General features: G+C 34.8%; 1 protein-coding gene across 5 annotated transcripts in view; it reads right to left on the bottom strand.

Moving 5' to 3' along the window:
- Col14a1 (collagen type XIV alpha 1 chain) overlaps window positions 1–19,717 on the bottom strand; it is a 201,088-nt gene that overhangs the window by 60,900 nt on the left and 120,471 nt on the right. For all 5 annotated transcript variants that reach the window (XM_076835506.2, XM_076835505.2, XM_076835507.2 and 2 more), the window contains exons 30-35: window positions 19,388–19,426; window positions 19,031–19,169; window positions 15,391–15,533; window positions 13,766–13,875; window positions 9,197–9,355; window positions 1,416–1,493 (exon numbers count right to left, since the gene is read on the bottom strand). In XM_076835506.2, coding sequence (XP_076691621.1) covers window positions 1,416–1,493; window positions 9,197–9,355; window positions 13,766–13,875; window positions 15,391–15,533; window positions 19,031–19,169; window positions 19,388–19,426 — 668 coding nt within the window. The remainder of the gene's footprint in view (window positions 1–1,415; window positions 1,494–9,196; window positions 9,356–13,765; window positions 13,876–15,390; window positions 15,534–19,030; window positions 19,170–19,387; window positions 19,427–19,717) is intronic.

The raw sequence follows: 19,717 nt of genomic DNA, 5'->3' as shown, positions 1-19,717 counted from the left end.
TAAAGTACAAGATTAACTCTCCTGAAATATCACCAAAATAAGGCAACCAGCAGGCCACTGGGGTCCATTCTGTGATGGTTCTGCCCTTACTACTGACCACACTTCCACCTGTGTCTTCCTACTATGCAATTTATACATCTTCAGTGATAGAAGTTGGGGGAAAAAAACAGTAAGGGCTAGTCCTTCCTGGGAGAAGTGGCAATCTAATTTTTGCTTGAAACTCCGTTAGATTCTGAATGCTTCCTCTTCCGATTTCCAATCTATCTGCACTTAAGCATAACATCAAGGTGTCTAATTTAATTCCTCACTAGAGTCTATTAAAAATTTATTTTGATGAAGGAGTTATATAGTCCTTTTAAACACAGGTTGCCATGAATTTATTCCCTGAAATACATGTGATATGGTGTATAATCTTATAAAATAGAATCTTAGATTTCATGAAGGCCTATCCATGTTCATTCTGCATGTTTAATTATTAGGACACATCTATGACCCTATGTCCAACCACATAGGGTCATTCATTCTAGCTCATTTATCCTGAGGATCCTAAGATACAAACATATTTTTTTGTTTTATATATGCAAATATGTCCTTCTATATGAATAATGAAAATGGTTTAGTTTACTAATAACATTACAGGGGTTATACAGATTATGACTATAGTTCCACAAAGGTATGTCAGGATGCTCTGGGTACTGTATTAAGCTCATAGGGACACAGGGAGTGTTTTAAAAAATTCAAGGGAAACACAGCAATATTTGGTACCCATTGGACTTCATGTGATTGACTAGCTCAAGGTAGTTCATGGTTTCAAGAGTATATTTCAAAAACTTTTTTATATTTCATATTTACTGGATTTTTTAGTAGTTGCTATGATGAAAAGCAAGTACCATGGGAGAAAATAATGTGAAAGAAGCAGGGAGGGAAATGTTTTACCTGTTTTCAAAATAGAAAGCTACTGGAATCCTCAGTAGATACACTCATCCCATGAGTAAACAATTATAGTTATTTAAGAATAAAATACAACTATCAATTTTCAATTCATAAGTATTTTTATAGTTATTGAGTTGTTAGGAAATTCTTAGTAAGATGTTTGGACCTCATTATTTCATAAATGCACTATCAAATATTTCCCTTGACTTGGGGTGCTATGAAAAAATTGAGATATGAAGGGCTCTGTGAACTAGTAAATGTGGTACCATCTGGACCCTGTGTCAATAGCATCCCCAGATTGTGCAGGTCACACCATGTTGCTGTCATCTTGTTGATTTCTTGTTTTTATTTGTCTCCTCCTTAACCTCTTCCTAATTTTGATTATCATCACAATGAATTAAGAATTGTGAAATAGCATCTCATTTTCAGAAAAAAATTGAATATCATTTTTAAAAAATTCAATAGAGATGAAGAATTCTTACCAGGCCTGGAAGTTCACAGCATTTGTCCCTATTGGCCCATGATGTGGAGCAAATGATGTCAAACATCTGTAACTGGAACTATGATTTAAAAGGGAAATAAAAGAGATATAAATTAATTATGCTCTTCATTGTAATGATTGATATATTACATAACACCAAGACACTTATAACCAAAGTATATTAAAATAAATCCAATAATATCAAACTAACTTTGTTCCTTAAATACAATGATATAATATTTCTTCTCAAATTATTCCACCATCTAAACCTGCTTACTTATCACAACCTCCTCTTTCCACTTCTACCTAGAGAGTAAGCTGAGCTCCTTTGTGAAATTCTTCCTTGTAAGGACCACCACAGCCACTCTCAATGCCCTGTAGTTACACTTGTCTCTTGCCACTTGCCACCATACAGTGCAATTATTCATGTTGCCTCCTCCTCAGAGTTAAGGGGCAGGCAAACACTCATTTTTGTATCATGTATCATAATATGAGGCATATAATAAGCATCCAGGAAAACCTTTTTAATTAATTGTTTATTCTTTTGTGCATATACTCGGCAAATTTTCTTCAGTGCATAATGTAAGCCAGATGTTACACAGCCTTTCAGGGTACAAAAATCGGGGGGCGGGATGCAACTGCCCCAGAAGAATTCACAGGCAGTTAGAGACCAGCACATAGATACTGTACAGAAAAATGGTTATGTGCCATGACAGATTCATATTTGGTATTGTGAGAATGTGAGTTAAGTGTATTTTGTTTGAGCCATTGATCATGCTGGAAATATTTAGACAATCTTGCTTTATTCATGTATATTGGCAGTTACTCAATGTATATGTTGAAACATACAGAAACATCTCTATAATATCATTAAGTGCTAACACTAACTTAATAACTCAACCATCTCTAATTAATTCCTTTCTATATTATTCACAAATATTGAAAGTGTCATCAATCACAGTGCCAGGACAGACATGAAACTCTTCATTCTAAACCTGAAATCTTCCTACAGCAGGTGGTGTTTTCAGCAAGGGCTGGAAACTTCGGGGGCCCTTATTTTCGTCTATGAAGTGCTACTCCTCCATGCCAAGAGCCCTCTAGATGAAAACTAGAATGCCCCAGAGACAACACCATGGAGCAGTTACTAAAGGTACCTGCAGTGTCACAAGAAAGCCAGTTCCAACAGTAAAGAAAATGAAATCGAGCCTTCTGTCATTAAGCACAAGAATAACTGTGTGACTTATTGCAAAGTTTCATTCTAACCAATCAACAAAATAAGCCTTTGTTTGGAAGCAGATGGATGAGTTGAAACATCTTACTTTCTTGGTTCTGTGTACATCTAATGTGCTGTCTGCTGAAATACCTGCAGGGCTCACTGTCTCTCCCCCTTGCCAGATGGCCTGACCTCCTACCCTCCTAAGGGTACAATACATGAGCCAGGATAGTGCAAACATAAAATAAAACCATGACCAATAAAAATCTATCAAGTTTTTAAAATTAAAACATTTTAAAAAGTATGCTACAATTGAATTTTATATAAAATAAAGAAGAGCCTTAAATATTTCAAGCACAGGGATTAGGATCCTGTGGAACTAACTGTTGGGTATAGTCACTGATTCCTCCACCGACAGCTGTTTTGAAAAAAATATTTTGTCTTGGACGCTCAGTCTTTTCATCTGAAAAAATAATGTAGTAATACAGGTTGAGCCACTGCTAATTCAATAATCTAAAATCTCAAACTTTTTGAGTGCCAGTGTGATGTCACAAGTGGGAAATTCAACACCTGACTTCATGAGAGGGTCTCAGTCAAAATGCCAGTGCACTAGAGATACTGGATAAAATTATTGTGGGGCTATGTGTATAAAATAAACATGAAACATCAATGAATTTCGTATCTAGATTTGTATCACCTCACCAAAATATCCCATTATGAATGTTACATAATGGGATATTTTGGTGAGGTGATACAACATTCCAAAATCTGAACAAATTCAAAATCTGAAACACTTTTAGTTCTGAGTATTTCCAGTGGAGAATACTCCATCTGTAGTAGCTATTCTCCATGCTATCTCACTTGTTGAGGGGGAACAAGTGAGATAGCATGGAGAATTATCCAGAGCAGTACCTGAAACATAATTTTCATAAATAATAAAATTATTTTAAGTTCTAAACACTGTATTTTATGTAAAATACAGAGGCCAAAAAAAGTAGAATCAAAATGAATGTGACAGTATTGAAGGCAAAAATATAATAGTTGTGTGTTTCCACAATAATATTGTCTGTTAGATATTCTGATTGAGAAAAATCTTAGCAAGTAATAACCATAACAACCAATGTTTGTTGAAAGCCTACTCTGTAAACATTGCATTTATATAGTTTAATCCTCAAATCACCACTATGAGGTATGTTAATATTAATGTCCCTTCAGTAGCATAGGACCTGGGATGAAAAAGCTTAAGTAATTAAACCACATGTTGAAAGCTCAGTTTGGGTTGGGATTTTAACAGTACAACCAATGTGTGGTTTTATTTTGCAAAAAAAAAAAAAAAAAAAAAAAAAAGGATCTTTGCTCTAATGTTTAAAATGCAGATATCCCAGCCTAAATTTACAATGCCATTTCATCTGGGGACATTTATTAATGGGTCCCATTATGAAAGCATTCGATAGTGTCAGCTAAGTCAGCAACTCATTCATCCATTAAGAAATTTTCCACTTCTGAACAGAGCCCCCAGTGTAAAAACATTTTCGTAAATGGAAAGACTGACTTAAAGCAAAGGTCTTTCATTAGCCTCAATGTGCACCAGGCTTTCTTGAAGTTTTTCAAATAAATATTCACCATCTAGCCATTTGTGAGAGCATAATGTCTACATACAAACATTTGGCAAGGCTTCCACCCTATAGAGTTACTGGGGCTCCTATGAATTCAGTTTATTTATTCGAGGGGTTGAGTGCCTACTAAGTGTCCAATGAATCCATCGCTATCATTTGAGGAATGCTATTATGTGGGCTGTCTTTTCTTTTGCAAGTTAGATGAAATCAGCAGCTTTTTCTTTGAGGACAACAAATTTATTCATAATTGTTTTGCATTTGTAATAGTTTAGATTCCTCAAGCAGTATTTAGGAACTTCTTTTTCAAGACATATTTCTGGGGATTCATTAAAAACAAAAAGCAAAACCACCTGGCTTCTATTCCAAAAGCAAAAAAAAAAAAAAAACCATACACATGTGTACAAATTATACAGGACACAGTATACAGAAATGACATGTCAAAATATCTCCATATTTGAGGGCCTTAAAAGGCATGACCATGTAGTTCAAAAATAAATCATGCTTTAGGCAAATCCTGCATGATGCAACATCTTTTAAAAATCTATGGCTTTTTTCTTTTGTTATTAATTGAATGCTAAAAAAGACATAGCTATGTCAGAAGAAGAAAGAAATAAAGAGAGAGACACAAAACCTCTGACTTTCCCTATTTAAAATCTCTTTCAAGGGAATACTTAACCAATTACAAATATTCATTTTTCATCACTGGACATTTTTGTCTGGGTGTTGCACAAAAGGCAAGTCATTTGGGGTCAAATGTTAACATGAAAATAAGATTAAAATATTTCTCAGCAGTTGAGTCATTTTGATCTGTGAATGGGAATTAAAATGTACTTCTGGCTCCACTTTCCACTCAACACCAGATTTTATCTTCTGATCTTTTTCTAGCATAATATAACTAAGTTTATGATTTGAAGTCAAGCTGTACCTGAATTTATAAAAATAGAGAGGTTTCCATGGCACAAAAATACTATAGAAAGGTCCAGGAACTAAGCCACCTTCTATTTTTAATTTCGTGTCTTAACTTGGACTCTATTCCAAATAGTACTGAGCACACAGCATTTGTCAGCTGTTGAACTGAGTGTTTTAACTTGTTCTCAATTGATTAGATTTTAGAAAAACTGTGAAGGTTCTAAATTAAATTAGGTAATAAAAGTTAACAACTGTCATACTTGTTGGTAGGAATTAAAATGTTTACAGACACACACTATGGATAAAAGTTTGAATCACACTTATTTTCAAGGTTGTAATTCAAATGGTGAGTTTTCGAACCTGTCAACAGACATACAGGCACTTGATCACAGGTGGAGACCAGACTCCCTTCTCAGTCTTAAATTCTATAGAATCCAAGTCTGATTCCAGTGGGAGAAGGAATGGAATGGAAGGCAGGAGATGGAGACCCCTTCCTAAATTCTTCAAGTCTCAATTTTTGCATCTTTAGAGTGAGAGTAATGTATCTCTTCCTAGGATTGTTAGAAAATTAAATTGATAAACTCAGAAAATATGCATATGTAACCCATAGTAGGCATATGTAAGTATTAGCTGCCATTACCATTTTAAGGTTGTGAAGAGATAATTAATGTGAAAATGTTCACACTATCTTTTTTCTAATATAACATTTGCTTTTTATAGACTTATTGGCTAGTCTACTGTTGATTTTCACATAAAAGCTTTAACTCAATGGATAAAAGTATAGATGACTCCATGACATAGACTATATTTTTCTTCTATGAATAGGAGAGAACTAAATAAATTCCAGTTAAATAACCACCTAAGTGTTAGTTTTGAAAAGGTAGAAGAGAGAATCTAAGAAACATGATCTATGTAAAAAAAATTCTAGAAGCATCTCATTAGGTATCAGAAAAGGGAGAGAAAACTTTTTTGAGGGAAAAAGATTGGAAAGAAGAAGCACAGTTGTCAAGTGTCTTTCCACATCTGTTTTACAGCTAAATTCAGCCTGCCTGTTAGTTTAGTCCCAGGAGAGATTAGCGCCACCTATAAAATCTTGCATGGCTGAATACAAGTTATTTTTATTAAGAATATGTGTAACTTATACAGTAGTTATTGTATCCCCAAATCCATTCATCCATCTTCCACTCAACTATGGTTTTAAAACAAGTTATTCTCCTTAAAGATGGAATCTTTAGATTCTCCCACCATCTGGTACTTATTGAATCTTTTTGAATTTGGCAGGGATTGTTGATCTGTGAGCTACTATTCTCTCACTATACTGTTCTCTCCTGGAATAATCTAAAATTTGTGCATTATAAATTCCCTTTTTCCTGTTACTGAAATACAGATGTATTTCAAGATGTATAAATTTCTAAATTGAAACTAAAGACAAGAGCTTCTCTTACCTCGTATTGAAACAATTAACTCATACCCTAGAAAGCAAGTCTGAGTTTCCAATCACATTCTTGAGATCTAACCTAATACCATCCATTTCAACATAATCAAATTCTTTTATAAGTGGGCAGACTGAAAATCTGTTTAGTAATCTTTGTGGACTTCTCGATTCTAACAAAAGCTGTGACTTTTTCCTACCAGCCTTACAATGAACTCTTTACTTATAAACTTCTATAAATTCCCTTTTGTCTACACTAGCTGGAAGTCATCACAGAGGGGACTCTGTTTAACTGCATTTCTTTCATGGCCCAAAGTAAAGATTTATCATTAGTAAACCTGAAACCTATAGGCATTTTGCTTTCAGAAACTGATTCTTTGATTTTCACTGGTCATGTATTTGGAATATAAATATTACATATAGTGCAATTTGAAATGCAATTACTGTCATCATTATTATAGAGCCGTAATTGTAAACTATAAATTATTATTAAGTGAGAATATGTCACATGTTACTGGATTGCTGTCAGTGTCACACATGAGATATAATATAGGTGTAACAAAACTAAGAAAAGACAGGATACTATTCAGACAATTTTCTATTTAATTTCTATCAAGTGTTTCTTAAAAACTTAGTCTGTTATAGAAATTTACTAGATACTGAATTGTGGGGCAGAACAGGGTGGTTTTAAAAGAAGACTAAGTCACGGTTTCTATTTTAGAGAATATAGTACTCTGGCTAGAAGGGTTAAATGAGGATTATGAAAGAACATAAAATGTATATGACTATCAATAGTGGAGTTTTAAACAAGTACTAGTGGTCTATAACAGGTAGGACAGAGGATGAAGAAGGCATTAATAACTTAGTTCAGTAATAAAGAGCTTCTTGTCTTTGAATGCCTACTAAGTGTCAGGAACTTCAATTATTTTAATAAAATAATTAAGAAAATCATAATAGTATTCAGTGATTTGAACCTAGAATCTGATACACTTTAAATTGTTTCTTACTCTTAAATTACCATCCATTCATCCTTCTGATGATCCATCTATACATTCATTTATCTATATAAGAGAATTATTATAAATTTCTGTGAGCATCTTCCTTTAAGCAGAAGATTATGTGTATCTTAATCAGTATAAAATACCACACAGTAAAAGTAAAACATCCCTAACATAACTGAAAACAAGACAGCCTTCCATAGGTTTCATATTCTCTTTCTAAACATCTAAGCCATAGTTCTCCAAGGCAAGGTAAAAACAAAAGAGCTTCTAAAGATACTTCAAAACTCAGTGTTAAGCTAATCAGTGCACATCTACTCTCAAGGTCCTAAAAGAATCAATGAAAAGTATCATGGTAGTTCAATGAAAAAGAGGGGAGACAATTTGAACTAAGATTGTACATCAAGGTTGAGGACTCACATTGGAAGTAGAGGTTGCACAAAGAAAAATGCCACAAAGTAGTACATTGCCCCCAAATAAGTAACTCTTCCCTCAAGGATTGTTTCCTGATATAGAAAGTGAACAGACTATAATTACAACTGCATTCCTTAAAGGGCGGATTGGAAAGTGGAGATACATGCCACCTCATGTTCCCTCCCAATGTTATTTATTTACCGGACATAGTGTAAAAATTCATTTGTGTGGGTTACTATCAGCTTAAAAAGACTTTGAGAACTACCAGATCTTTCTAAATTTCCATATAACTGGCTAATTCTATAGATCTATGAAAGTGGAAGACAATAGTAATGATTCACAATTATCTTAATCTGTTACATGGAAGAGAAATGTAGATTAGAATAGAAGGAATTGTGTATAATGAAACATACCTTACCAATTAAAGAATGATTCAAATTACAAAGTGATGCCAATTAGCTGTGAATGCATGGTGTTAAAACAAAAACCTGTATATGCTGTTCTTTTTTTCAGGTAATAAGTGAATGGAATGTGATTTCTTTGCTAATTGACAGTCTCCCAAATTTAAGCTCCATTTTGTATGATAAAAAAATATTATCCTAAGATGCTACTGTTATGCAAATTAACTATTGCTAATTAAAGGGAAAACTTCACATTAGTGATAGCAAAAACTAAATTTTAAAATGTTCAAATCTAAACCAAACTAAAATAATTTCCTAGGTGTAATATTCAAAATTTTTGTATGGATTTATATTGCTTATGTAAATGAAGTTCATTTACAATTTTGATTTCCAATTAAAAAACCAGTTGTGCCACAAATCAGATGATGTATATTGTACTGTCCGAATTTTAAACTGCACGAAGAAAATAAACTAGCCAAGTTCCTGGAGTATTTTTCTTATAATATAGCAGAATCCTATTGTGAGGAGCTTTTTGATTATTTGTTTTTGTTTTATTTAACTTGTTCTAGACACACATGACAGTAGACTGCCGGGAGCTTTGAAGGTACATGTTTTGGTTCACTTTAAGAGTCCATTATCTCTTTATCCATTCATCTATCCACCCATTCATCCACCCACCCATCCATTCGCCCATCCATCCATTCCTTTACCAAACTTTCCTACTGTAAAATAGCTAAATGTACATCAATGGTGGTTTTCCCTACAACAATAACACAATTTTTCTTGTTCATCTACTTACTGGTGCAGAATTTCCACTTGGTCCTCTTGATCTAACCATTCTCCCTAGGACTTCTACTCCATCTGATGTGATATTAGCAGATGCATTTATTGCCTTCTCGCCCACTTGCTTGCAGTCGACAACCACTTTGGCCAAAGTCTTGCTGACAACAACATGTAGCTGGGTAAAAGTCAAGATGTTTTAGGATGTAAGATGAATATGCCAGAGGAAATATCAACCAAACCCATATAACTATATGAGTCACCATTAAATAGTATGAAGGAAACAGAAGGACTTCTGTCACCATGCATTTTGTTGTAAGAGAATTCTTTTCCTTTTACCACCTCCATGATTGCTTCACTTGCAGGAACCATCTCCATTCTTACTTAATTAACTCTTTTTTAAAAAAACTTTGAAAGGATTCAACTTTTAAAATCTAGCCTTACTCTAAAGCAACAACATCTTTGAAATCATAGAATTGCTACTTAGTTATACATATACTAGATGTATATTTAAATAAACACTACATTACTCAAATTGAAAAGTGCTTGTAATTTACCATTAAAGTCACCTAAGGTACCAGCAGTGGTTGTGAAATGACACTACATATTTATTTAAATAAGGTAGGAAAGGCAAGCTAGACTCCAATGGGATGGAGGGATGCTTTCTAATGACTCCAGGCCCAAACAAAATCAAGCCCTTTGGCTTAATATCTCATACACTTTTCTCAAACTAAAATCTCAGGATCTCCAGGACATATTTTCAGGAGTGTACACTTTGGGAAAATTTTTAAAACCTTGTGTTATCATTTAGGTGATAATCAAGGTAAATTTATCTTTGAACATTGTAACCAGGTTCTGCTATAAAATCTCCATGTTTATAAACACATTTTGATTTATATGGCATTTGCCTCAGGAGGGGTAGTTATTTGTGGCAGTTTGTGAATGGAACAGTGAATTCAGTAGGGAAATAATGACTTTACTGCAAGTGAAAGCAAAATGTTCGAATAGTTGTTTTAAGGCAAGGAACCCTGGTAGCTCAATGAAAAAGAGTATTGGACAAAATAACCTAGGTCTGAGAGTTCTACCAGCTAATTCTGCATTCACATTGATGCACAGGTTGTATAACAATGGCATAACATCATGCTTCATAGTAAAATAATATTGCTTTTAAGTTTACTGATTATCTTCAACTTGTTTTTGTTTTATTGTTACATAAGCTGAAAACTCATGAATTTATACCAATTGTTATTTAATGTTTATTTAGTTATAACAGGATAAAAATATCAGTGTAGTTCCTGAGACTCTTCTCGCCGCCCCCCCCCCAAAAAAATGAGTTCACCTTTATTTAAGTGAGAATAATGCTGGTACAGAACACCCCACTACCCTGCTGCTTCTGACCAGCATCATAATTGTGATCATTTAGGAAGGGCAGAATTGGGCTCCTGTGTGGTTTTGAACCGTGGAGTACTTTTCATTATTATAAAATACAGAAGTTTTCATGCTAGGTGCTAATAAACCTGGGATATAAAACCCAGACTTTAAGAATGATTAATCTGTGGGGAGACTATTCCCGTGTCAACAACAACAACAAAACTTATTATGGCATTTGCTGGTAAATGGATGGAACTGGAGAATATCATACTAAGTGAAATAAGCCAATCCCTAAAAACCAAAGACTGAATGTTCTCTCTGATTTGTGGATGGTAACCTAAACTGGGAGGTTGAGGAGGGGAATAATAGAAATAGACTAGACTACACAGTGGGTAATGGAGGGAGGGGAGGAGAGGGGGGGATAGGAAGGACAGTAGAATTAATTGGTCCTAACTTTCCTAGCCTTGTATACATATACATAACCAGGGTAACTCCACATTATGTACAACCACAAGAGTGGGAACCCAATAGAACAAATTATACTTTATATATGCATATTCTGCCAAAATACATTCTACTCTCATGTACAACTAAGAATAAAAATAATTAAAGCAAAACTTTTTGCTTTACAAAAGTAGACTTTGAAACAATTTTAAAACTATTTTGCTTCTTTGGATGTACTTATAGAAAGAGACCTTGAGGCTATACTTCATATTCCAAGTTGTAAAAATAGAGCCAATTAAAACTCAGTGAGAAACAAGATTGCTGAAATTTTGATGATTATTGAAGCTGAGTGATGGATAAATAGGTAGCCATTGTATTTTCTCTTTTATATGTGGAAATTCTGTAATAAGCATTCATTATTCATTTTCTTATAAAAACAATGAGACAAAGGTATGTATTCACTTACAATGCAAGTCTATGAACAAATCAAAGCTCTACAAAATAAATTTGCATTGAAATTTTTTGTTATTAAATCTATTATTAAGCAGTGTATTACATGATAAGGCTCTCCTTTTCACTCTTTTTTTCCTCCTCCTTCTCCTCTTCCTCTCTTTTCCTCTTCCTCCTCCTTCTTCTCTTTTGCTTTTCTTATTTGGCTGTTTGGCTTTATTAACAAAGTGAAGGAAAATGTTTCTTCATATAATTTTTTAAAACTTGAAGGTTTATAAATTTAGAACCCATTTTTAATGAACCTTACTTCTACGTCTTTGAGCTCTGGTAAGGTAAATAAAGCTTGACGTTCACCTAAGATTCATAAAGTATTCTTTGGAATGAGAAATGCAAGTTCATGCCAAAACCGCAGGCTAAGATGACAATGTTTCTTTTAACACTCATGAAATTCAAATGCTTTCATCTCCCCTACAGTTTTTCTTGACTGCTTTGCAACAGACTCCAGCAGACTCCACATAACAAAGAATCATGAAGACCTTGATGAGTAAATGATATTAAATCCAAGGAGCTGCTAATGGGACCATTTTGAACCATGAACTAATAAATCCCTGCCTGTGTCTAATGTGCTTCTCAGGTAGTCCAGTCCTATCAAACATGAAAAATAAGTTGGCTTATGCAGTGACTTTTATGTAATTATTTAGTATATGATTATGACATTCAAACCCCCAGAGAGCAGCAGTGTTGGTAAATTAGATAAATTTGAGCACATTCTAGGAGCAGAGTTCTATCACAAGTGCCAAGTTACTAAAATAAGAACAAATAAAGTTTGACAAAGTTAAGTTTGACAAAAATTCTCTCCAGGGTGACTTTTACAATGGCAGTGACTGATTCTCTCTGTACATATGTAACAATGCAGCATAATCAATTATCTGTAGCTTCATTCCCTAAAGATGATTGTGTCTTCCCATACTTTGGTGGCCAGGTAGACCAGCAATCCTTTCTACATCACATACTGTGCAGCAACAGTCTGCTTAGTAATATGCTACCCTCCCCCACATGTTTCCTCAAAGGCAGAAGCTGAACCACTTCCACCAATGTCTCCTGGAGTTCTTGCTGAAAATGCACGTTTCAGGGCCACATCTCAAAAGCACCTAATCAGAATCTCTGGGCATTGGTCAACAAGCACTGAAGGTGGCAACTCTTACTTCAGCTGAAACTTGAGATACAAACATCAATGTTTATAGCAGCTTGACTCATACTAGCCAAGCTATGGAACCAACCCAGGTGCCCTACAACAGATGAATGGATAAAGAAAATATGGTATATATTACTCAGCCTCAGTGAAGAAAGAAACTACAGCATTCGCTGATAAATGGATGAAACTATAGACTTTGATGCTAAGCAAAATAGGCCAGTCCCTTAAAAAACCAAATGCTGAATGTTCTCTCTGATAAGTAGATGCTAATCCATAACAAGGGAGAGTAGGGAAGGGGCGATTAGAGGTTCACTGGATTAGACAAAGGGGGATGAAGGGAAGGAGGGAGGATGGAAATAGGAAAGAAAGTGGAATGAATCACACATAACTTTCCTAGGCTCATATATGAATACATGACCAGTGAAACTCCACATCATATGCAACCATAAAAAATGGGATCCTAATTAGAATAAATTATATTCCAGGTGTGTATAATTTACTGTCATGTTTGTCTAAAAAAATTAAAAATAAAATAAATAAATAAAATAGAAAAAAAAGTTCTATGGATTTTTTAAATTATATATTTTAATTAAATATATTCAATGTTAAGTAAAATATTCAATTACATATATAATTATACATAAATAAATATAAAGAATGTGAGTTTACTATATTATCATTTTCTATCAAGTACTAAATGATTGCAAGCAAGCTGAAGATTTTTTTAATTCATAAATTTTTTTAATTAATTTTTTTATTTATATATGACTGGAATGCATTGCAATTCTTATTACACATATACAGCACAATTTTTCATATCTCTGGTTGTATTCAAAGTATATTTACTCCAATTCATGTCTTCATACATGTACTTTGGATAATAATGTCCATCACATTCCACCATCATTTCTAACCTCATGCCCCCTCCCTTCCCCTCCCACCCGTTTGCCCTATCTAGAGTTTGTCTATTCCTCCCACGCTTCCCCTCCCTACCCCACTATGAGTCAGCCTCCTTATATTAGAGAAAACATTTGGCGTTTGACTTTTTGGGATTGGCTAACTTCACTCCATTGCTTTTCCCAACACCAAATAGAATAAAGAATATACACATACAAAAACCTTACTAACCTTGTGAAAACTTCCATAGAAAATTTTCCTAATTTCAGGTCCTTCAAAAGTAACGGTTTGAAAATCCCCACTCTGGTCATAGTTGAAATAAGTTAGAGTTTTCCCACCATCTATTCAAATGAAGAAAAACAGAAATAATTTAGAAAGAATTAAAATTAGTGAAGATTTTTTTCTGAAATTCAACTCAATATTTAAAATAATACATCCAGTATTTTGAGACTGTATTTAAGGTAAAGTAACAGGTCAGGAAATGATTGACAGCTCTCAGATTGCCACAGGCTTTCAGCTATCCAAATTGACTAACCATGTGACATGAGCGGGGGAACCTATGCACACTCTTCCTTTGTACTTCCTTGCCCACACTCTCATCCTCATCACTCCCTTCAGAGGAGCCCAAAGTTTGAAGTGGAAGTGGACAACAAGAAGAATAAAGTTTACCAAATCTTAAGATGGAGAAGTTAGACCCTTTGTCTTATTAACCCACTGCAGCAACCAACTTTTCCTGAGACATGCAGCTTAAGCCATTCAGATATGTCGTTTATTATGAACAAACACACAAAAACTTTCCTGATCTTTAAGGAATATTTTTAAATAAATAAAGTAAAGCATTACTCACTAATACATTCCCACATTACAATTTAACTCTTTATTCTGCTTTCAAAGAGACAAGCTAGCCTTAATAATGTTAAGGGACTTCTTTGTTTTTAAGTGCAAGATAAATACAGAGTTAGTGACTTACACCCACATAATCTATAGCTTTCCCTTAATTTCAATGTCCATGCAAAATGGTTTTACCATATTCTATTGAGTTGTTGAGTCCTTTCCATTTACTGAAATATCTACTAAGAAATATGATTTGGAAATAAGTCTAAAATTGTCACCTTATTCAATGTTTTAACTAACACTAAGCAATACCCTCCATTTTTTGGTCCCTAGCTTCATTCTAATCTTAAGACTTAGAAAAGTGAGTGATGTTAACCCAAAACTCGACCATCTATTAAATGATCATCACATAGGTAATATTCCATAGCATGGTACTGAAGAGCTTCCTGCACCAGTTGCTCTTCAACTCTCTAACCTAAAAACAGTGGAGTTTCCCAGTTCCTATATCTATTCTATTCTCTTTCTAGAGTCACTTTCTTGATGTTCTAACCTAGTATCATGGCTTATATATCTCTGTCCCAGAATTCTCCCCAAATGTACTGACCATCTGACATCCACTCTGGGATACCTAATAGGCATTTTATATTTATCATATCCATGTCCAAAAATGAATGTCTGTTCTCACCTCTCTCAATGCCCCTCCATCAGCTTTGCTCCTCCTGAGACTGTCTGTACTATCTTAGTAAAATTTTTCTGAAAAAAAAATTAAATTAAAATTGTCTGTCTTCACCTTGCTCAGTATTGTATCTCAGAATTAATTCTTCCACAAAGTAGGAACTCAAGAACTATTTGCTGAAAGAATAAGTAGATAAATGAATAAATCTACTGTTACCTAACTCACTGTTGAGTACACATTTCACAAGTTGAGTTATTCTGCAATATACATGAAGCAGGCAAGATGGTATGCCACATACATTATTCACACATGCACGCTCAAAAGTTATATAGATAAATATACTTACTGTCTAAAATAATTCCAACCAGTGGATCAGAATTTTTATTTAAAATCTCCCAAAGAGCAAATGGTTCCTCTGGAGTGTCAGGAAGAATCCGGAACAGAAAACTGATTGTGTAATCAGAAGGCAATCCTTCTGGATGTAAATACCTAAAGGTGTAAAGAGAATCACGTTTTACTGTATCTTTCCTCAAAAGGTCATCCCTCTGATTATCAAGTAAATACACCTCATAATGCACACTGTCCTGAATTGAGAAGCTTTTCCCCACCACATGTCCACCATGTCTACCATTATTGCTTCTGATGGAATCAGCTGACTATGGACTGAGACCTCTAAAACTGTGAGCCAAAATAAATCTTTCCTCCTCTAGGTGGCTCTGGTCAGGTATTTTGATCACAGCAATGAAAAGCTGACTAACACACAGCATCTCTTTTCACGGACCAGTTTCCACATAAGGACCGGAACCTCACATCCCAGTAGGAGATAGCTCTGAAGGATCATCCCATGTCCAGAACTCCTCTGGGTGGTCAGCTAAGAAGAGTATTGAGAAAGGCCAGCAGAATATAACAGACACTAGTATGGCAGTATGTATAAATGTGGATGTATAACCAATGTGATCCTGCAATCTGTACACGTGGTAAAAATAAGAATTCATACCCCACTTGAATCAAATGTATGAAATATGATATGTCAAGATCATTGTAATGTTTTGAGCAACCAATTAAAAAAAAGAAGTATATTGAGATTTCTGCTTCACAGTTTGACTCCTCCTGCTTCCCTGTCCTGTGTTCTGCTGATCCTTTCCACAAAAGCATTCTGTCATTCATCACCTTACATACTAATATCCTCCTTGGAATCTGCTTCCTGGAGAACCAACCCTTTATATAATCATGTCTCTCTAACAACTAAGCACATACTTATTTACTTTTAATCTTCCCCTAAGCAAAAAAAGAAAAAAAAAAGCCCTACATGCAATAGGAACTCTATAATGGTTATTAACTGAATGAGTACAGTTATAAATATGTGGAGATTTAGCACAAGTTTGAAAATGAAAAGTAAGTTTACAGAGAAAGAAAGAAATGCTTCATTCCTTCATTTATTTATGTATTAGTTAACTCATTTAATTTTTCAATAAATATTTGCCTGCCTACTAGATGTCAGATATGATCTCATCAGTGAATAAAACTGACAAAGAATCCTATACTTGTAGCACTCAAATTCTAATAGGGTGGATGATACACTATGTTAGAAGGTAATAAGTTCCATTCGAAGACAAACAAAAACACAGAGCATCTTAATATAGACTGGGGCTATTGGACAAGGATTATATAATGATATAAACCCTAAAGGAATTAAGGTTGGTTCACTGAAAAGTTTAAAGTCAAGCAAAACTTCATTGAAAAGACTATATTTGAGCAAACACAAAAGTGAAACAAGACAATTAGCCTGGTAGGTAACTGAAGGAAGGGTATTTCAGGGAGAGAGAATGGCCAATGGAAAGACACCAAGGTGGGATGCACCTGGTGTGTTTTGGAACAAGAACGAGGCCAGTGTTACGGGAGAAAACTGAAAAAGTCAGGAAATGAAAGCCCAGATAATGCTGGGCCTTGTAAGCCTTTCAGGAGCTCTGATATTTTCTGTAAGGGAAATAGGAAATCAGACGATTTAGAGTGACATGATCTGACCTGACATTTTAAAAGCATCATTGTAACTGCTACTTGAAGAATAGAAACCAAGAGGGCAAGGGTAGAAGCAGGAGGACCAATCAGGGGGCTGCTGTAATGACAAAGAAGAGATGGTGGTGACCCAGATTGAGGTTGTGAGAAGGTCAAACACGAGGATTTCCTAGCAGACTAGATGTGGGACATGACAGAGAGGAGTCAGGCCCTTTTTCCTAAGAAACTAGTTAGATACAGTTATATTTAATTACAGAAGAAAAAATAGTAAATGAAGCCGGTACTAGAGGGGGATCAGGAATGTAAAACAAATAAAGTTTTCAAAAGAATGCTCAGAGGTGAAATGATTAGATTATGAGATGTGACGGAATTGGTGGATTAATCCACCAATGGATTAATTAGGTGATAATTGTAAGCAGGTGTGACTGGAGGGAATAGGTCAGTGGAGGCATAACTTTGGGATTTACATTTTGTCCCTGGTACCTACCCCCAGCCGCCCTCTGTTTCCTGGCTCTCATGAGTAGCTTTTCTCTGCTGCACCCTTTCTCCATAATATTCCGCCTCATCTCAGGCCCAGAGGTATGAAGTTGGCCATCTATGGACCGAACCTCTGAAACTGTGAGCCAAAATAAACTTTCTCTCCTCTACATTGTTCTTGTGGGGTATTTTGGTCCCAGCAACATAAAGCTGATTAATACATGTGCTGACAAGTCAAGTAAGATAAGTGCTGGGAACTGATGATTGGATGTGGAGGCCTTTGCTGAGGGATGAGTAATTTCAGTGAAACAGCAGAGGGATTTTTCTTTAGCAATTCTCATTCATCACAAGGCTTCCAAGGCCTACTCATTTTAATATTCATGACTAGACAATGTGGAGGGAAAAAAACCTGCCAAAAAAGAGTACTGGATTTTAGATTTATCTAAAAATACATGTAGTCTGTAGGTCAAAGTTATTTCTAACATCTTTTAGAAAATGGAACATTTTTCCTATAATGACCAATATGTTAAATTAGTAGAAGAAGTCTACTTATTTCAAATATTATTCCCCATAATAGAATACAATAAAATAATTTGAATAGTACTAAAGTAGGATTTAACAAAGGATATCTTAGGAGAAAATTTAAAAGCAAATATTTTAAATAAATTGGAAAGAAAAAATTAACATTCTAATGTGATTTCTCCCACTGTTTGATGTCCACGCATGTAGTAATCAAAATTTGAACAATCAAAAAATGTTTCACATGAAATACTAATGGTATTTTGAGAAAAACAGATCTTGATTTGGAATTTAAATAATATATGACATCTTGAGAAGTGGATAAACTCTTAATCCAAGGAATCCCTAAAATAAAACCTTGAGGACCTCTGGAATCTGCTGAATTGTTGCAAATGGCCCCGTATCCCTACATATAACCAGTCTTCTGCAAAGAGGCTTGATAGTGTGGCTTTCAAATAAACCTAACATTACTCTTAGTGCTCTAGAGTTGCTGCTGTAACTTCTCAAGGATAGACACCATCTGAATCATGACACCATCATGCAATGGTTCAGGACTTGGGCTCTTGAGCCTGACCACTGGGTGCAGAGCCCAGCATCAATCTTACACTATGTGATTTCACTCACATCATTAGCTTCTTTGTGCTTCCATTTCATCATTTGTAAAAATAATATAGTGTTTGCATCTGCTTCATAGTTGTTTGGAGGTTTGAGTGAATTAGCATATGTATACACTTAGGAATATGTTACATATATTGTGCTATGTAAATATCAACTATTTTATGTATTTTCTCAGATGGATGAATGCTAAATTTCAGCAAGCATTATACATGAGTCAGATGTTTTTACACAAAGAAAAGTAAACCTTATGAAAAAATCCTACCATGAATTATCACGGCATTTTTAATTGACATAATTTTCATTCTGAGTTATAATAAGCATGTGATTGGCTTTATCCTCTTGCAATGGAAACATACTTGGTTGGCTGGGATACCAGGGCATCTCTGTGAAGTTGGTAACATGGATACACATTGAAGGTACCAGGCTCCATAGAAACCCCTTCCACAGATGAGAAGTCCTTTTCAACCAAACCAAACATTTCCATCATCTTAAATCCTAGGAGGCAGAGAGGCGGGGGGATAACCAGAGAGAGGAGAGAGAGAAAGAAAATGAGTGGCTTACAATTATAAATGAGTGGTTTACAATTATAAATTTCAAGTTTTGTTTATTAAGGACTTAAAAAAAAAAGAAATCCAAAAACAGGAAACCTAAACCCCAAATGGGAGTTATTTAATATATTTATTTACATTTTTAAAAATTTTGATAATGCATACCTGCAAGATCAACCCCATCCTTGTGCACCATTGGGCAGGCTGAAAAACAAAACAAGCAATATAAAACCGAGCTTAGATATTTTCCAAACATACTCTTTCCCTATTTTGAGAACAGGAAACTAACATGACCTTTCTGGAAGTGCAAGTGAAAGGACTCCAAATCAGAAGTGGCTATGGTTTTCTCTGGTTTTGTAAAGACTAAAGTGCTGTAAAGTCCCCCTTTTAAAACCCAAGAGTCACAGTTTCTTTCCTTTCTTGGAGGTCCATTAAAATCAACGGCTGTGCTTGTAAGCTTAGGTAGGAAGATGTCTCACTTCTAATGTGTTGCCC

The sequence above is a fragment of the Callospermophilus lateralis genome, chromosome 16, assembly GCF_048772815.1.
Source record: "Callospermophilus lateralis isolate mCalLat2 chromosome 16, mCalLat2.hap1, whole genome shotgun sequence".
Lineage (NCBI taxonomy): Eukaryota > Metazoa > Chordata > Mammalia > Rodentia > Sciuridae > Callospermophilus > Callospermophilus lateralis.
The sequence above is the reverse complement of the archived record's forward strand: the minus strand, read 5'-3'. Positions and strand labels throughout refer to the sequence as shown.